Source organism: Cebidichthys violaceus, unplaced genomic scaffold (genome assembly GCF_023349555.1).
Source record: "Cebidichthys violaceus isolate CVI_PGR_0920_01 unplaced genomic scaffold, fCebVio1.0.p SCAF_25, whole genome shotgun sequence".
In the NCBI taxonomy this organism is placed as follows: Eukaryota; Metazoa; Chordata; class Actinopteri; order Perciformes; family Stichaeidae; genus Cebidichthys; species Cebidichthys violaceus.
Window position 1 is genome coordinate 6,935,259 of NW_027176428.1, and position 19,622 is coordinate 6,954,880.

Here is a 19,622-nt window from a genome sequence, read left to right on the forward strand (position 1 = left end):
CTTTAACTACATAATAAACCTTTAAATGGTTGTCATATAGGTCAGTAATGATAAAACACAGAGTAATAGCAAAGTAGCACCTTGAGGTTTAGCATCAATTAACTAAACCTAAAGTTTTACACACACATTCAGTGTAAAATTTGAGTCACATTAAGCCAATAAATGCTTTTTATTAAGTCATGTTCAGGCCACGGACATTACAAACAATGTAAACCTAAAATCTTGAAAGAAAGAAAAATCAGGAAGTCATTGACTTAACTAATTAGAACACACAAAGAAAAGAAGAATGGAATTGGTTATGATCCCATTTGTGACAGATTTATCAGTGATTGTAAAAATTACAATAATTTACAATAATCTAGCAAATCCACAGTGTAATTTTACATTGGCTGTATAGTTTACATAGACTTTTAGTCTGTAGCTCAGCCAACCTTTTTGTTGATAATGACAACTTGTACAACTGCTTGCAGAGATTTTTTTTTACATTTACAAGATGCTGAGTTATTCAGTGCTCTCTCCACTGGTGCTCAAAGGCGTAAAAAGAACAGATGTAGAAAAAACTGCTTTTTCTAATAATTTCTTGTAAAAAAAAGTTAGACAATTTTACATTTCTGGGAATATCTGCTGGAATGGAAGACATTTTCAACTTCCCATCAGTAAGATGGCACATATTAAATTCCTGTCCTTGGTTTACTCCACAACCAACACTGGTGTAAGAGAGCAACTGGAACCCTGTGTTTAAGACGACCGGTTCAGGTCACTGTTGCCTCTGAGAGACACAGCGGAAACCGAGATTAGAGGCTGCGCTGTCCGGAGTGTTCTGGCTACGGGCTTCACATCGGTATCTGTAACAGTAAGACTGAAGAAGGGGGGGAAAAAACAGTGAAATTTACTGTGGAATTCATTTTCTCAGCAACGGAAACTGCTTTGTTACAGTATACTTAAAAAAAAAACATAAGGAAGACAATCATAGAGCCACCACTTTATTTCTGATTTCTTCTTTGATCATCCTGCTCCTACACCTGTTTGTGCACATTCACTAAGCCTGGCTGACTGTTGTCCTCTCCTCCTTCACATGGTTTATTCATATGAAACAAACTAGACCTTTGTGCCGAGGACTTATTTTGCATCCAATCAGTCACATTCCCATGGCAACCAATGCTTATGGTAAGCAAACTGGAATGGTATCCAGTAGGCGGCTAAAATGGTTTTGGAGATAAAGTAAATATACTATATGCATTAACATGAGTTTTCTTGTCCTCTCCATTTCACACTTAAATTCAGAACAAACAGAGCCACTGAACAACAGCGACTGAATATTCACGAGCACAGAAACGACTTCACATTCCAGAAGAAAAGAGAGAATAAGAGAGAGGCGATATTTCCCCTTTGTAATTAAACAATTAGAGAGCAATAGAGAGCTCCTCTTCTCCCTTTGGAAATGCTGATGTCAGAGCTGTTGTTGACTGGATCCAATACTTGCTATGAAACAGGTTTGCACAACCAGCTAAAACTATTTTGTTTTCACTGATCCGCTCACATCACAAAAGACTTAACTGCCCATAAAATCTAACCACCCAGTGAGCTATTTTACCAGTTCAAATATGCCAGTAGACAATCTCTAGTTTCATGTTAAATATTTTAGATGTTGATCTTGATTTTGTGCTTTTGTGCTATAGAGCATAATATTGGTTGTCTTTTTTACCTTGTGGCACATGTAAGAGCCTCCCTTCTTCACCTTGTCTGTGCCTGACGGAGGACCCGTCTGAAAGAGACAGAAATGATCAGATATCAGGGCAAAAACTAAACATGGACAACTCAAAAGCTCAGAGGCCTTGTGTTCTTACTGGGTTGTGTTGTTGATCTGTGGTGTGATGCACAGTCCACCAGTCTGAGGTCCATTCCCATGCATTCCCGGCCATGTCATACAGACCAAAAGCATTGGCGGGAAACGACTTCACCTGTATTTGTGTTTGCCAGAATGAGCATGTGATTCTGAGGGAACTTCCAAGAACTTACTGACAAAAACAAATCATTTAGTGTTCAATCTGGATTTACAGGTGGTCCCATCTGTTTTTCTCTATTGTTTTTTCTATTGCCCAACATGCATTGCTGCTGAAATGAGATAGTAATACAAAAAAACATGTAACATTTGTGTTATTATAATCAGTGAGGCATCAACATCCCTGTATTTTCAGCTAGTGTGATCAGAAAGATGCACTGCACTTAAGCAACTCATACTCTTAAGTGCATATATTCATGATTGGTATACCTCTAAAGCTGGGCTTTAAAGCCCCCCCCCCCGTAGAGAAAGAGATTGGTTCAATATTATATATTATCCGCTTCTTAAAATGAGCCCTTATCTCCAGCACCTTTCATTTCTTGCCGATTCTATAGACAGTGGCTCAATTATAAACATGTTTCCAGTTTTGTGGCAATGGCTCATGATCACAGTCACCCAATTCCTCCCTAACCTGAATCATGATGCACCTTTAACACACCCATAACAACGGCATCTCTCCATCTATCATTTTCTTACCGGTGAAGTTTTGATGTATCCGTCCTCTGCAGAGTTATGGTTGGGAAAATCCCCCTGCCAGAGGTTGGCGTAGTGTTGTCCTTTAGGGTTCAACTTGTTTCCCCAGGGATAAAGTCTACATACAGGGGCAGTATGTCAGGAAATTGACATGTGACAAAACCTTTCACATACGCAAGCACTTTGGCTTATTTTACAGTCACATAATGAGTAAATATCGTACCTGTCTTTAAGGCCCCCCCTGCAGGCGTACTCCCATTCTGCCTCTGTAGGAAGTCTCCTGTTGGCCCAGGAGCAGTAGGCTACTGCATCCGCCCAGGACACATGTAGAACAGGATGGTCCAGACTACAAAAAACAGGTTTAAAGTTAATGACTGAGCTTGTATTTGATTTATCAGTTTGCTTTGCCAAAATAAAGAACTGACATAATGAAATAAAAGAGGAACAAAACCTACAGTTGTTCTGTGTAAAAATGCCTTTTGACTACAGCAGTCTGCGTTAGACTAATCAAGTAGGTTTTGTCCAAACTTTCACTGACAAATGTTTTAAAAATTGCAGTGGCGAGTGTTGAGAATACTTGCAGTCCACATATAGGCACAGAAACCCCAACAATTTCATTGGAGAGCATGTGTACGAGCATATCAGGAACCAATCAGCGGCGTAAGTAGTATATTTGCTTGTTTGATTTTGTAGTTTTTCAGTTTGACAGATACGTGTTGGATGGAAGTTTGTCCTGTTGGATGTATAGGTGGTTAAGTGCGTCAATTAATATGCAAGTATGCTTTATATTTTGTGTCTTCATCGTCAATATAGGATTGGTAAGTGTTCAGTGTTTTAATGTGTGTAGAATACTATTATTTTGTATCACATATATAAGTATTATTTATAATGAGGTTTTAAACACTATCGAACAGGGGGACAATAAATAAAAACAACAGGTAAAATTGGGTATTTGGGGGTTTCTTGTATGTGGCATCTTTCTACATGTCTGTGATGATGGAGTCTGGACCATCAGGGTGTCTCCAGTTGGCCCCTTTCACTGGAAGCCACCAGGGGGCAGCAGCCACCTAAAAACAAAGTGACATAAACAATGGTTACTGACTGATATTATGCTTCTTTCATACTCTTCATTCCATTTTCTCTCTCCCACACATAATTCAGGGTTCATCTAGAATGGTGTTTGGCATGAAGAATTGCAATTATACTAATGGTTTCCAGTATTGCCACACTAATGGGTACACAGCGCCTTCTCAGCCACATGATCAGGCTGCACATGACAGCTGAGATGAAGCAGCAAGTTCCCTGATGTCTGGCTTTCGTCTGTGGGAGGCCTGTTGTCCTCAGGTCTCTCACAACGAATCTGTGAACATTCTCAAGACTCTTAAACAACAGAAGTGTCTCTGTGTCTATATAAAGACGAAAATATGTGCAACCACAGGCTGACAGGTTTTCCAGATAAAGATTAGTACACAAATATTATTGTAAAGATGTCAAAATCATGGTGGGAGGACATAATAATAATATCAATATTAATAACAAAATTGCATTTTCTTACACATTACACAAACATCGTCTTTCTTCTCCTCACACCGCTCACGTGCAATTTCATCACAACTGAGGAATGTTTATTTTATTAGATTGTTTTTGTTATTGTTTGGAAATAAATGTAACAACAAGAAGTAACAACATTCAAATGATATACAGACAGACAGACAGACAGACAGCCTCTAAGAGCAGGAAGCAGAAAAGTCATGTAAACTTCTCCCCCTGGCCTCAAGTTGGTAAAAATGTCCAAGGCAGCCTCAAAGAGTGAGCAATAAATCTGTGAACAATTTCATGGTTGTGTGTGGTTTGTGTGTGGTATGTGTGATGTGTACGTGTGTGTACGTGTGTGTGTGTATCCTGATGAAGAACAACTATCAACGTGTACACATTTTGGAAGCGTTTCTACAGGGCTCTAAAAGGCTGAGGCCAATAATCATGGCACTTACAATGCTTCACACTGGTGTGGCATAAAGAAGTGAGTTGTACAGGTATGGCAACAGTTGATTATTTATACTTACTGCTTGGGTGATTTGGTTTTTCACACTCTCGCTCAAAATCCCCTCGAATACAAATGAGTCTCCAAATTTCTCTGCCTGAAAGCATGAGGTCAAAAACGTTTTGAGCAATGATGCCTATTAACCTTGTGACACTGAAATAACCACTGCTGCAGATTTGCTTTCATAGTGATTGGTTTGATTGATTAAATACATTTGTAATGAATTCAAAAATATAGCTTGCGGTTTAATCTTTACATATATACCTCAGTAATGTATCCTGTGGCATTTACAAAGCTCTGGAACTGTTGGTTAGTGACTTCCTGGATGTCCATGTAGAAAGAGTCAACATGCACCAGCCTCTGAGGTCCCTCACCATCTGCAGGGATGCCTGGATTGTCTGTTCCCATCAGGAACTGTCCTCCAGAAATCAGCACCATCTGTATGGAAGAAAAAAACTTTTTTTTGTTTTTTTCCTCGTGCAGAAAGGTGGTTCTATGAGCCTCTTAAGTTTGAGGAAGGTGACAAAATGAAAAGCAATAAGAAACTTTAATGGAAACTTAATCTATTCCAGGTGCAAAGATAGTCAGATCACTAGGCTGCACAATAAACCCCAGAAGCACAATCAAAGGCCATATATATAGTTTTTATTTTTTGTTGTAGATACTATGTTTGAAATAATATCAAGAGCTATATAAGGGTAATATAACACATTTAGAAATAAAATAAAATCAGTAAATGTATTAAATAACAACAAAAAAAACACCCTAGGAGAGGAGATCAATATTAGGTCAATTTGTTTTCATAGATGATATCACATTGACAGATGGCTATTTACATATTTGTGCTATTTAAATGCAGCATTAATGCTGCTTTTTAGAACATGGCTGAATTGTCAACTTGTCCTACATAGTGGCATCAGAATGTTCCCTACATTACATCAACTGCGTATTGTGTAGGGCCCGTCAGCCAATGTTGGTTGGCACAGGTGATATTTTTTTTAATTCAGTCAAAGCTAAGGTCTCAACAACATACCTTTGTCACTCTGTATTCAATCTCGGAACCCATGATTACTCTGTATTAGGGCTTTTACTGGGATGTATGGTTGTGTTATTCCTGCTAAGAACATCGTTACCAGTAGATGGCGCTCTCCCTTTATGCATCACACTAGGTCGTCAGTCGCGGATCAGTAGCTTTAGTTCGTAGGTGTAACACGCAGAGACATTGAATTTGATCGTAGCTGTAAATGTTAAAATGAGGGGCGTTGGAAAAATTAAATCTGCTAGCTAAACTAAAAGACCATCCGGTAACATCACATTTACACATTTAGACTTAAAACAGTATTTTTTTTTCAATTGTCATTACTGTAAGTACACTGGGAAAGGAAAATACAATTATAGTAATATGTGTTAATGTAATTCTGTACGAGTGGTTAATAGCATTTAGGTGTTCATTATTATTATTAAGTATACTTGATTATGGCATAAAAGAATAAGTTAGTAAGTGTACAGAAGCTAACAGTAGTAGAGTAGAAGAAGCTGTCACTATATGAGCATGCGACAGAGCGCTTCTGACTTCAACTGAATTTTCACATTTCCAACAGAAATTAAATGTGTTGCGACAGTTTGTCATTCATGCCTGTGACACGATTGCACAAGTTTTACGAAATTATGACCTTGACCAAAGCCAAAAAAAAATTTGATTTGATGGAGGTTGTTGAAGGACACTGTAACATAAAGCACATTTTTTAGTTCATGCTGAGAGTAATTTGTTGCTAACAAGGAAATAGAACTACCATGGTAGTCTTGAAAGAAAAGTTTACAGATTTTAAACTATCTCTTCCTATCCAAGTTAAGTATATAGCGTGAAATAAGCCTGTAGTTATTACTGATGTCACAGCTGCAAAATATGTTGTTATTCCGCATCCCATGGCCCACTTGGAATGAGGAAGAACTAAAGAGGGATATTCATATTCGGTAGCTGAGAATGTGTTGTGAGAAGAGTTGAACAACTGATTTGCAGTGCAAAACTGCGCAGTTGACGGTTTCCGTGTCTTTGTTTAAGGGCAGTTCAGCGAGGCAAGTGATACTAAATCAGCCTGCTGTCTGACTGATGGAAATGGGAACTTGTTTGGAGAGTCCCTTATGTGCAAGATGTCAATAATTAAAGAGATCAGATAATCCTTTTTTTCAAGTTTTATTTGAAAATGCATGTTTTGTTTATCTAATGTGGTCTGAAATGATGACTGGGCATTAATTCAATGTGATAAATTATCGTATTTCAGCAGGATGTTATCGTGATGAAGTCATATGTACAGATATTGTCATACACAATGGCGTCATCTAAATTGACAGTAACAAGCACATACCAACTCAAATATCTTACAAAATCGGATTTGATAAGAATTCTGCCTATAGGAATACCCCAGTGTAGTTAAATCAAACTGTTGGTGCAATCTGATTACTCTACTACTACTACTCTACTTTTGTTCATGCATGTAAACATAGTCAGTGATTAGCTGGTAATATTATTTTTTCCCTATAATTTCACTTGAAACGGTTGATGTTAATTGTAAGTTCCTAATAAAGAAATAAAACACAAATACTCAGTACTTTTCATTTGTCAAGTATTTAATTCACTTATAGACTATTGAATTACCAGAAAACGTGCTATATAGTGATATATATTGTTATACATATATTAAATATGAAATGACTTAAATCGTGATGGTCATGTTGCCCAGACTGAAACGGGTGTTATCATCCATCTTTGTACCTTATCTTTCAGTTGAGGTATAAATGATATTGGACACCATTTCAGGATCCCCTGGTGATTAATTGAGAAAGGACCTTTGTCGCACGTCTGCTCTACTGTGAACTGTCCAACAAAGTCAAAAAAGGACGGCAGTGATGGATTACCTGACTCTGCGTTTTCTTCTCATCTCCCTGAGCCTCGGGCGACCTTTCATTAGTGCCTCTTGAGTATTTGTTAGCAGGCTCTGCAGAAACTGTCCTGTCCTCCACATGCTCCACAGCAGCGTCTCTCTTCAGCTTGTCACAGCCGCAGCCCGCTGCTCCCTGCGGGACGGTGGGCTCCGACTGAGCCCCGCATGAACCCTGAATATACAACACTCTGTTCACACAAGCAAAGACGAAAAACAAAGCAAAACAGCGCACCATTCTTGCAGGACGCGGATCAAGAGCTGCTCATTTTGTTGATACTCTCTCACTTCCGCAAAGTCACGTGGTCAGTCAGCTGCGTGCAATGTAACTCTTTCCTGCCCGAAGTGAATATCTGTTAATTTCTGTTAAAAGAATATTGTTACAATGCAAATTCTATTTAGGGATTGCAAATATTGCAGATGCATGTTTTGATGTAAATAAAATAACACCCCTTAAAATACCATTCAAGTAATTGTTCAAACAAAACCAAACATGTGTTTGAACGTTTATATCAAATAACAACTTTTTTTTTTTGCACCGTAAAAATGAATGCTCCACGGTGTGAGTGATAACACATCGTGGATTCCCCTGGTGGTGGGATGGTACTACATGGACATCATTTCCCAGCTTTCAACACTACGGCCGTTTGAGAAGAAGAAGAAGTGGCAGCGAGCCAGGTAGCTCAGCCGAACCAGTGTGCTGCCTGCCTCAGCGAACACAGCCCCGGAGCACCGACGGCCGCGGAAAGGTGAAAGAGTTGACGTAAATAACTGGATTGTAACAGCTGCTGGAGGCTGGATCTCCCCCTCGGCTCGGCGGTGAAGAGGAGAGCCACAGTCATGTCGTCCAGAGAAAGCTGAACACCCGAGCGTTAACCACGGCCGAGGTAAAGTTTAAAGTTTACCATCCTCTTTTCTATCTCCTCTCGTAGCGGAGAGAAACAAAATATTAGGTTCGCTCTCCTTAAATGGTTAACAAAATGCTCACATCTCATCATGATGTCGTCGTTTACACAACAGGGACCAAAAACAATCACGGATACGAGTCCGATGATAATTTCGGATTAGTGTGAAACAGTGTGATTGCGGATGCCGCATCAAATGACAGCCCACCATTAAACGCGTTTTCTCAAGTTTCATGTGCGTTTTATTGGTCAGATAAACGGGCTTGTGAGGAAGATGTGCACTTCTGTGTACTTGACCAAATAACGTGATTTACGCCATTATTTTAGGTGAGCAACAGACAAAGCGCCCACCAATAGTTTAAATGATTTATCGAGGCAGTGCCTCAGAAACAAGCAGATAACTTGAGTGTAGTGGACCTGTAGTGCCCACATATCAGCTTCAGCGGCGATGACCTGTTGCAGGTGCACACACCTTCCTGGTAGCTGCAGCTCCTACTCATTAACGGTCCAGCCCTTAGCCACAACACAAACAGGTAACAGTGGCGTCACAGAATTTCCCTGCAGCTTCTATGCAAATTCTTGCAGGTAGAGAGTGGCATCAGTGTTTTGTCGCAACCTCTCAGGGAACCCTTTCTTTTTAATATTGCACTGCCACCTCACTGGTAACTCATTGGCTACATAGATTTGTGTGTGTGGATATTCATAAATGCAAATGCAAACTGATTGTTGTCGCAGGTAATTATGAGAATCCACTGATGGTGTTGCATATCTGAAGCTGAATAAATGTAATTGTAGATCATTATCACAAACATTACAGGTAATATCTTCACTGAATTCAACACAAGGATGCTTCTGCTGCTCTTTAGACTTGAGAGCTCGTCTGACATTGGGACTATATGACTAATTTGTTCTCCTTTCCTCTGCTGTAGTTGTTCCCTGCGTGTGTGTGTGTGTGTGTCAAACATGTCGGACAAGATGTCAAGCTTCCTACACATCGGGGACATCTGCTCCATGTACGCAGAAGGATCCACCAATGGTTTCATCAGCACCCTGGGGTATGTCCATTCTCGCTGGCCGAACATTATGTGTGTGGGCCTGCTTCACACTTTTCTCTGTTATACTGCAAGCTGAGGAAGTCACACAAGTAGCGACTGTTCGCTTTTTTTTTATAGAACATTTGATTTAATGAGAACTAAATTTTGGTGCTATCAGAAATGGCATTTTCATTGGATTATGTGTTTGTGTGTGCCTGATGAACGTTTGCATGTATTTTGGGCATCCCTTCCCACCGCCAGTGACGTGATGGGATTAAGAAGCTAAGGAGAGATACATAGATGCAAGTTTGCATTTTAGGCAATAGCTGACCCCACCACTGATAGTGTTGGGAGAAAAGGAAATACAGGGGTGGTAAATGCCCAGTTAATGATAAAGTGCGTGTGTGTGTTTGTGAGAGTGACACGAGTGGGTGTGGAGGGCAGCTTTGGAGGAAAAATATCCGAGTGATGCTGTGTACAATGTTAATGGTAAACCTCTTTTTACAAGCCACTCCATCACCCACACAGTCGCAGCAATGTTGTTGTTTTTGTGCATTAGTTCTACCTCATATTTGAAACACAATAAAAGCAGTTCTGATTTTTTCCATGTAAGATGCATATTGATCACATACATGGCCTAGAGCATTGATATATTGGTCTTAACTTATAACATAATGACTCGCACTTGTTGCATTTCCTCTTCTGTTGTGAATGTAAACAGAAAGTAAGGTTGCATTAATGTATTGCTGGTAGAAACTACAATATATTTATATTAAGGTGCCGTATATTGTGTCTAGCATCTCTAATGCTATCAGGACTCAGCTCAGTGTCCGGTGGCCCCCTTCTTCTCATGAATTATGGAATGACCTCCAGCAAAGACACTATAGAGACATTGCGGCCTTTCTCAAGTTCCTGTGTTTCCCACGTACAGACACTCACACATACGAGTGCACATAGGGGCTCAGTGGTAGAGCAGGGTCGTCCTTCGGTCAGAGGATTGGCGGTTCGATCCCCGGCTCCCCTAGTCCATATCGATGCAAGACACTTAACCCCAAATTGCTCCCCCAGGCTTGCGGTGTATGAATTGGTATGTACTGTATGTTTAGATGGTCCTGATGGGCAGGTGGCACCTTGATGAAAGAAAGTTCTATAACTTCTCCAGCTGAGCAGTGTTCCCAGCTCCTGTTTTGTAACTGGAGAGAGATGTCTGTGAGGTTAAAAATGTTAAAAATCCTGTTTAGTACAATGAGCCTGCAACAGGACCTTTTTTGACTGGTGTTAATTACTCGCTGGATTAGAAAATGATGTGCATAGTCTGCTAATGCAGTTGACGGCACACACATGCTGTTTGATTTCTTCTGAACACTCCCAGATATTTTCTCACTTTTTATCCAAGTCTGCAGCCTTGTTCCTTGAGGTGTATAGACTGGAGCAGTAGACAGGTCTGTTTGGACAACTGCAGACATTCCCGGGAAAAGGCCTGAAATGGATGTGGGATTTGGCCTGTGTCCAGCCGAGTGTTATTCTAAGCCAGTAAAAGTCAAATTTGTCACCAGACATTCCCGCCTGCCCACAGGTCATCTAATCCAGAATGATTTCATTATTGTGTCGAGCATCAAAGGAGTATTTATTCTGCAGCTATGCAAGAGGTCTCAGTAAAACAGATGCAGTGGCATACAGTAGCTCATATACCCAAGTAAAATTACAATCTCAAGACATCTCCATAAATGTTTTCAATGGTGCTTCACTGATGAAAATGTTGGCTTATTGATTCATTCATTTGTTCGTCAAATCATTGATCAATTTAGTAGTTTTAGTAATACTTGAAGCTTTTTTTTAATATTGAGATCCTCGCTTTCTTAAATTTATTTTTTGTTTGATATTGTTGTTAATTAAATCACATTTTAGAATTGTGTTTACATTGGATTATTATCAAAAAATAATTCAGAGATGAGTAATTTAGGGGTACCACTACAGTAAAAAAAATCATTATTTCTTAAATATTCTGCTTTTTTGAATATTACTTTCTTGACTCATTGTCTGGTCTATCACACCTCACAGTTTTCCAGAGTCAAAGCCAAGGTGATATCTTTAAATTTCAGTTTACTATCATGAAATGCAAAGAAAGACATTTGACAATCTTTAGCATTTTTGCCAAAGAAAATGACTAATGAACAGATTAAGATTATTTGATTTTCTTTTTTGCAGTTGATGTTCTTATGTTGTTTGTCGACTAGTTGTTTCAGCTCAAGAGTAAATAACAAAAACATCATCATAACTTGCAACTGTACTTTATAATTAATGTGTCTAATATATTTAAACTACTTATACGTGAATGTTAACAAGATGTTAAATAAAATGCACAGACTTTTGGAACGCATAACTCTGATATTAATGTTATTATGTGTTTTTATATACACAGCTTGGTGGATGACCGCTGTGTTGTCCAACCTGACGCCGGAGACCTCAACAACCCTCCTAAGAAGTTCCGAGGTAAGAAACCCAGTTGACTCCCCTCGTCCTCCTGAGGCCTGACATCATCACGAACTGCTGTCTGTTTATGCTGGCTCTGTGAGAGAGACGCTGCTGAATGTGTTATGCTGTGTTTCTTTGGTGACAGCCACAATATATCTGCCCACTGGACTTCAAACAGGACTGTCGTTGACAATGTTAATGGTGTGTGTGTGTGTGTGTGCTTGTTGAGCGTGCATGCTTATGCATCCACTCATGTCTTTATAGCTGTGTGTGCACACTTCCCTTGTGGAGGTAGAGGCTGATAGAGAATCAGCTCAGATGTTGATTTGTTAGAAAACGACACGCTTGAAAAGCTGCTTTTTTAAACAAAACCCTTGAGATGCCTCTTTGGATGAACCTGCTATTATTAGCTCCCATACAGGAAGTGGAACTCATGACCCTCGGTTCTCAGGCTGGAGGTTTATATCTCTGTGGAGAGGCCTGGCCCGACATTGAACAGATAATATCAGGGTATTGAAGGCTTGTGTGGTATATTTTATGGTACAAAATATAAAAACTGCATTTGTTTTTTTGGTCACTGCTGAATATTCTAATCCAAAAATGCAACATTATTGGACTTTTGGTGGGTAAATTATGGTTAATAGATAGTTTTATTTTAATTTTTTATTGGCTGAAGATCTGTCAAATCCATTGGAGTTTGCGATGTCAGGCAGCTTGACTTCAAAGTGTTGTATCAGTTTGACTTTGAAGCTTGATGGAGAGTGAGCATTCCACACAGGCATGCTCACGCTTTGCATTTAGGATGCTATCTGCTGTCGCTAGAGTATAATGATTGCATCGTATTTAGAAAGTTGAAGGCTTTGATCTGAGCAGTGCCCACACCGCTTCTTCAGTGGCTCTCTGGTGTACCAGGACAGGTTATCACCCCCTAGAGACAATTATTGTCACCACGATAAACACCGGCTGCAGACTGAAACCTCCACCTCCTGCAGCAACAAGAAGGACGAGCCTTTTGCTCTCAGTCTTTGTTGCTTTGTGTATTTCTGTCAACTGTCAAGTTTATTCCATAGACCTGGACCAAGGGGTGAGAATAAGTTTCATATACTTTTCCAACGTCTCTCTTTCCATCCAAACTATGATCTACATCGGTCATCGTCATACAAGCATAAAAATCTACAGTGTGCAGTCATTGTGTTTGTCTGTCTCTGCTGTAAAAGGGCTCTGAAACCATTAGATGTAGATTAACTCACATGGACTTTGACAGCATGTTTGTATTTACTGTATGGGACTAGAGGGAGTTTATATCATGCACTATCCAAACTCATTGTTTTTTGTATGACTAATTTCAGCAGCAAACATGTGCCTATTGCCTATTGGCTCACTTATGCAGGAAGGGTTTCACTAAGTACGTTGTCCCCTTTAATCTTTCATCCTCCCACACTCTGTTTTCCCTCGACTCACTTATAAAACTCATCAAAAGGTACAGTTCACTCAAAGTAAAAGTCCTGTTCTCAATCTGACCCAGTGCAGTGCACTGAATGTCTTTAAATTATGGCAGGATATTGTAGAGATGTTGTAGAAGTTTCGATTTGCCATTTTTAATTGAGGTGTTTTTCAATATTTGGGCAACAAATACACACAAAAATGAAATTGTGGCTGAAGCGGTGTGTTCAAGAGATGTATTTGTAATTGTAACAGCATGTCTCTACAACACGTTGGTAAGTCCTTTACCATGTCAGCTGGTCTTGACCAGAAGAGGCTTTCATGTCACTGTGAGAGGTCTCTGGATGTCTACCAGATTTGAAGATGGGTACTATAGGATCATATGGACAAGGATAACTAGAAGAGGTTACAGTGAAGCCATATAGTCTGTAATGTAATAAGAGATCGACATTTTTAGGGACAGTAACCAGCTCCTTTATTTTACACATGCATGGCAGTATACTTATCATGGGGAGTACTACTCAGCATGTTAAACTTGTTGTGTAATGTCTGCGGCTCTGATTGAGCTTCATCGAGTTTGACAAAGTTAATGCTTGATGATTTCATCAGTCGTATCTCAGCCTGGACCTGGAGACTGCAACATTTATAACTGAAAGCCTGCGACACAAAGTGGAGGTGTGGAGTTTCAGAGATGTCTCCTTTAACGGGAATGGAGGATCTAATGAATATGCTTTTGGTTGCATTATGGGAAATAATCTTAAGTGATTGTTATGTCTTGGCATTCGGTTTGTTCTATACCAAGTCATGTGTGGTGGTGATGGGTTGCGTGGATCCATTTGATTATAGATAATACATATTTGACAAGTATTGTTATTGATTTGATAAGTGTTGGAAATTTGGTGCTTCTAAGCCTCTTTGATGATTCGATTGCTCTGATGTGGTCACTTTTATTCTGGGCTTTTTGTTTTTCTAGTTAAATTTCGTTAGTAGTGTGTCCACTGTGTGGATGAGGAATCATGTTTCAGATGTTTACATACTGTTTGCAATGAGTGCTCACAATACACAGAAAAGCCAAGTCATAGTCAGGCGAGGAAGTCATGTGAGATTTTCTTTTGAAGTCTGTAGATATTACACCTCATCATTTATTCACATGCTCTAATTTATCAATAAAATAGTTTACTTTGAGAACGTTGTTTATGTATTCAGTATTTGCCTTACAGACTTGAACTTGCCACAGATGTGTAAAACATATCTACAACCAAACAAGAAAACAGGTTTTTCCTTGTTTAAACATCCTCAAATACAGTTAACTGTACTTGCATATCTGTATTTATTTCTTCAAACTTCTTTGGGAACTTCTAATTTGAGTCCTCAGTGTCCTCTGGTAGAGCAAACCGTCATCTTTTCCTCCTCGTTTGGGACGCCTCCTCCGGTGTTTGAGAGTGAGAGAGTTGTGCAGAGATAATCCTCCTTAGTGGACGCTATAAGGGCTCAAGGCCAGAATAGCCATGTCCACATGCAAGGCTTTATTTTGTCATTGCTGAGGTATGCATAACATTTCCTCCGAATGTAAACACAAGCACCCTCCACAAAATCACACTCTCACTCATGTAGTCTGTATGCATACGCTGAGACATCAGGAGCCTTGCTTTGTATTTCACTCGCACAGTATTTGAATTGTCATCACACACACTAACCTATACACACTCAGTGTAAGCAGAAAATACACTTTTTATTAGTTGTTTAAAATAATCCTCTTTTGGATAATTTGTGGTTTTATATGTTTGACATACTGACATACTGCTGATGGTGGCAGCTCTTTCGGTTCTGTCATGACGTGACGGTGTAAATTGTCATCCGCTTTTAATTGTCCTTTACTGAATCATTAATCACCATCCCTGCTTTTGTTTGTGGTATGTTCACATATTAATATAACATACTTTGTCTGAGTGGTTTATTGTTGCAAAATGTATAAAGCAGTCAATTAATAATAACAAAAATAACAATAAATATCCAAGCTCTATGCAACTTAGTATTATAATGTTGGTAATTGGCTTATTTTGTTTATTTTTTTAGAAGGTGAACATTATAGGTATGCATATACAAAATCTTAAAGAGAAAAACACATTTAAACCTCATAAACCTTGAAGCATTTACTCCTTGCCACCCCCGTCCGTTGTCAGCCCAAACCACTGTCAGAGACACACTGCAGACTAGTTAGGTGGTTCATCTGAGATAAACACCAGGAACAGTTTTTTTTCTTTAGTCCCTTCCTCTATAACCACATATATTGCATTCCTGTCTATTGCGAGAGAAAAGGTATTGCAGGAAACAGGGAAGCTGTTGTCAGTAGACCCATTTATTGTCTTAGATGCACTACTAGGTGATTAGTTGCTTCCTCTATGATATCTTCAACAGGATAAGAACCTTGGAAGTTCTTATACAAGCCAGATCATTGTTGATTTAACACCGAATAGAAGAAGTGTTTCTGTATTGCAGAGGTAACAGCAGGCCTCCCTGCTCGTGTTTGAACACTGATGACTTTTTCGTAATTTGCACGTCAGGATTTTTGTGTCGCTGCTTTTATATCAGGATAGCAGACAATGTCGATGAGATCCAAATTTGAATTTCAGGATCTTTACTTGTTCTGCACTTGAAACCATGACCATATAAAGTTGTGTACCATTGTGAATTATGCAGCCCTGTGTTGTCTCACAGATGATCTAATTGAAAGTTGTCGTGTGTGTTGTTGCTCCTCTTACAATATCGGATTATTATTATATGCTCTAATAATAACTGCCCCACAGGTTCAGTAAATCATCTCTGTTGACTTAACATCGGCTCAGTAGTTTTTGTGGTCGCCCTGGCTACAAGCATCTTCCTCCTGATCCTCTTATATCTGGTGAAGTTTGTCAGTGACTGCAGGATTTCTTTTATTAGCTTTTTGTTGAAAGAGCTGGTGTTAGTGATCTCTCTGAGTCGTCTGCAGGCCTTGTACAAGACCACTCAAAGCAGTATTGCATGCATACCACTGAAAGACAAGGTCTAAGCTACTAACTAATTTAAAGCTCCATCCAAACATTTAAGTCATACTTATGTCACAAAAAATGAGTACTTGAGACTTGACTTGGACTCCCTGAAAAGCTGACCTGACTGCAGAGCAAGAAAAAATAAAATGGGTCTCCATAACCACCCATGAACAGCTATTTAATGCATTAAACAAATTAGACATAACCTGATAATTAGTGTGCTTTACCAGTGCTGGAAGGTGAATTATCTTACCCTCAGAAAGAGCCAGGCCTTTTATTCCCAAGCAAACTGGCTGCTGGCTGTAGTTTCATAATGAACAGACAGACATTAGAGTAAGAGAGTCGATCTTATTACTTCACTTTTTGCAAAATTTCAAACTTTTGCTCTAAAGCTACTATGCACGACTTTCATATTGTGTTAATTTTGGCAGTCTCTGTGAACAAAAGTGGAAGTGTTTCAAGTACCAGATTCCCTTTAGAAAACCCCTTTTTTCTTCTTTTTTTTTTCTACTGCAGCAGGGTAAGCCCTGATTGTGGTTCTCGCATCCCTCCCGTCCCTTCAGCGGGCCCAGCAATATGGCCTGGGTCTCCAGTAGCATGGTGTCTGTGTTTGCTTCAAGCGGGGACCAGTGGAGCAGCAAGGCAAAGCTCTGCTTCTGGCCGGAAGAAGAGACGCTGCTGACGGGCACTGATCTCTTACCTCCCGCCTGATCTGGGTCTATCTCGATCCAGATCAGGCTGCCATAGGCCCTGCAGGCTCTACTGGAGTCTTAAGCTGGAGGAGTTTCTGGTGAACCTGACCCGATGGCACGCGTTAAGAATAACTATATAGAAATAATCAAATCTTCTCGCTGTTGTTCTCGTTTACTTAAGTAGGTCATAAAGAGGCATCAGTATCAAATTGAGAACATTTCATAACCAGTTAAAAAATCCTTATAGTAACTTCAAGCAGACACTCCTTACTGGTACTGTGTTTCATACGCTGGACATCCTAATGTATGTGGCACAGGTGGAAAACAACTTTTTGGGTCAAGTTCCAAAAAAACGTTTGATGCTACATTAGCCACAAAGCAACTCAGTGATGATGACATCATCAGGATTATTTTCTCAGACTCCCTCCAGAGACACAGAAGACATTATACAGTTTGTCTATGTGAAATTGGTTGAGTGCCCCTTTTATCTGTAGGCCTATGCAATGAAAAGACTATAAACATAGATAGGCATATTGAGGCCTAAAAAACTTTGCTTGCAATTTCCTTAAAATGTTTGTGACTTGCCCTAAAAGACAAAAGACATACAAAAAACACTTGTAATGTTTATAGTTTTCATCATGCACATCATTTCAGGTCAGCATTTGTAAGAGCATGTGGGGCAGCTACTATCAAAGATGTTCTTTGTTTATGAACTCAAATAGATATTTGAGTGCTCAACCTGATGTTTATGGGGTGGGGGTTCCGGTAAAATAAGACTGTTTAAAGTTGGAGGAATGTTAATGAATCATTCGAGTTTTCTGCCCTCTGGACCAACCCCACCACTTCTGCTGCCCAGTGATCCCAGAAGGAATTCTCAACCCACATTTCAGTTTCACTGAACTGACATGTTTTCTCTCCCAGCTGACTAGGATTAAAGGCAAACGTTCAGTGCCGGCTGATCATCTGTCAGACATTGAACTCATATTGCAGCTGTGATTGTGTGTTAGAGTTTGATGAAACGGCTGCGTCAAATGATAGGAAAGCTCACTTGATAGACAAAACCTCCTAGTGTACGTGTGTGTTCATTTTTCTTTTTAGATTGTTTTCTGAGCATTGTATGCTATAATTTGATAGAGGTAGTGGAGAGAGAAGGGCAATGTTGGCATTTGGTGTTTACACATGCTAGTTTGATCCAGTTCTGGTGTAAATTAACTTGAGTTTCAACTACTTGTGTGAACATATGTGGGACGCACTAAAATGCATTTACTCAGCAAAGTAAATGAAATCACCCTCTGTATGCCCTCTCTCTGTTTTACATTCTTTCACTGTCTTCCTGTATTTCTCATTTCTCTTTCACTTCCTGTTCCCTGTTGTTGTAGCTGTATTTAAGGTCAGACTAAAGTAAACCATATCTGATGAAGGCCTGAAAGACGGAGGGGGGGGGGGGGGGGGGTAAAGATTTACAAGATATAGGCTATTAACTGGGAGGGAGCGGGTGGTGTGTGAAATGGTTTGAGGAATTCTGAAAGTAGAAGGAGGGATGACAGAATATGGAGGGGAGAAGCTAGGGAGTCCCCACCCTCTTTTCTCTCCCTCTGTCATCCCACTCCCCTTCTCTTGGCTGGCCTTATTTGGTCATGTTACTGCGGCTATAGCAGGAGGACAGAGAGAGAGAGAAAGGGGGAAGGATGGACGGATTGTTCTTTTTTTCTTCTCTTTTCGCCCTCTCAGAATAGAGAGCTTTGGTCTGATGAGAGATGAAGTCAGAGGAAAGTCAGGACTCGGAGGGAGGAGTCGCTGACGGGCAGAAGTTTAACTCTGTGGGGGAAATTGTCATTGTAGTTAATGTGCTCTGGTTAACCGTAAGCGATACTAAACTTTCAGCCACGGGTAAAAGTGTCTGTGTGCTTCAGTTGCACTCGTTATGCAGCTTGATACAGAAGAGGAAGTCCTCTGGGACAGAAGAGGAACTCTGTTATTCTAGAACTGTGTCCACATGCAAATTGAGGGAATGTTTTCCCTGCTGGCTAGTTTCTACGGTATCTATGAAAATGAGCAGCATAATCAGAGTCTTGCTGACGACAGTATCGTCTCATGGTTGCTGCAGTTACGGACTTTGACTAACCATGATTTATACTGTGTCAAATCAAAACACACACACACACACAGGTTATTGTGTGCTCTCCCTTAGTCTAACCACAGGATGTAACTACATATTACTATACTTGTATATATGGCCGAGTGCACACACACACATGAACACAAACACAAACACATGCTTTCCTGTCCCTCATTACTCCTCCCCGAGGCAGACAAAGCCATTCAGGAGAATAGTGAATATCTGTTTAAAGGGCAAGCACACACACACACACACACACACACACACACACACACACACACACACACACTTTTCATTGTGAACTTAGATTGTGGATTGTGTGTGTGTGTGTGTGTGTGTGTGTGTGAGTGAAAATAGTGTGTTTATACTGTTTGGTTATGAGGTCTTTAAATACACCATTTGACATGTG

General features: G+C 39.9%; 2 protein-coding genes across 6 annotated transcripts in view; one reads left to right on the plus strand and one right to left on the minus strand.

Annotated features, from left to right (window-relative positions):
* Positions 1 to 150: 150 nt before the first annotated feature.
* Positions 151 to 7,810, minus strand: sumf1 (sulfatase modifying factor 1). Its single transcript, XM_068720026.1, has 9 exons — positions 7,494 to 7,810; positions 4,842 to 5,015; positions 4,600 to 4,674; positions 3,521 to 3,603; positions 2,760 to 2,882; positions 2,540 to 2,654; positions 1,848 to 1,961; positions 1,706 to 1,765; positions 151 to 859 (listed from the first exon to the last, which is right to left on the minus strand). Exons 1-9 carry the CDS (start codon positions 7,752 to 7,754, stop codon positions 758 to 760), a joined length of 1,107 nt encoding a protein of 368 aa, XP_068576127.1. The 5' UTR covers positions 7,755 to 7,810; the 3' UTR covers positions 151 to 757.
* Positions 7,811 to 7,979: 169 nt separating this feature from the next.
* LOC137879369 (inositol 1,4,5-trisphosphate-gated calcium channel ITPR1) overlaps positions 7,980 to 19,622 on the plus strand; it is a 62,835-nt gene continuing 51,192 nt past the window's right edge. For 4 of the 5 annotated variants that reach the window (XM_068720016.1, XM_068720017.1, XM_068720019.1 and 1 more), the window contains exons 1-3: positions 7,980 to 8,403; positions 9,351 to 9,476; positions 11,878 to 11,948. In XM_068720016.1, the coding sequence (XP_068576117.1) occupies positions 9,385 to 9,476; positions 11,878 to 11,948 (163 nt within the window). In that variant the 5' untranslated portion in view covers positions 7,980 to 8,403; positions 9,351 to 9,384. The remainder of the gene's footprint in view (positions 8,404 to 9,350; positions 9,477 to 11,877; positions 11,949 to 19,622) is intronic. The other variant, XM_068720020.1, reaches the window with a different exon arrangement.

Excerpts from the sequence above, each read along its gene's own strand:
- sumf1 (XM_068720026.1), bottom strand. The coding sequence starts at position 7,754 with ATGGTGCGCTGTTTTGCTTTGTTTTTCGTCTTTGCTTGTGTGAACAGA. Across the intron at positions 4,675-4,841 it reads CCACAGGATACATTACTGAG|GCAGAGAAATTTGGAGACTC; the intron begins GTATATATGTAA and ends TCATGCTTTCAG. Across the intron at positions 1,962-2,539 it reads GATACATCAAAACTTCACCG|GTGAAGTCGTTTCCCGCCAA; the intron begins GTAAGAAAATGA and ends ACACAAATACAG.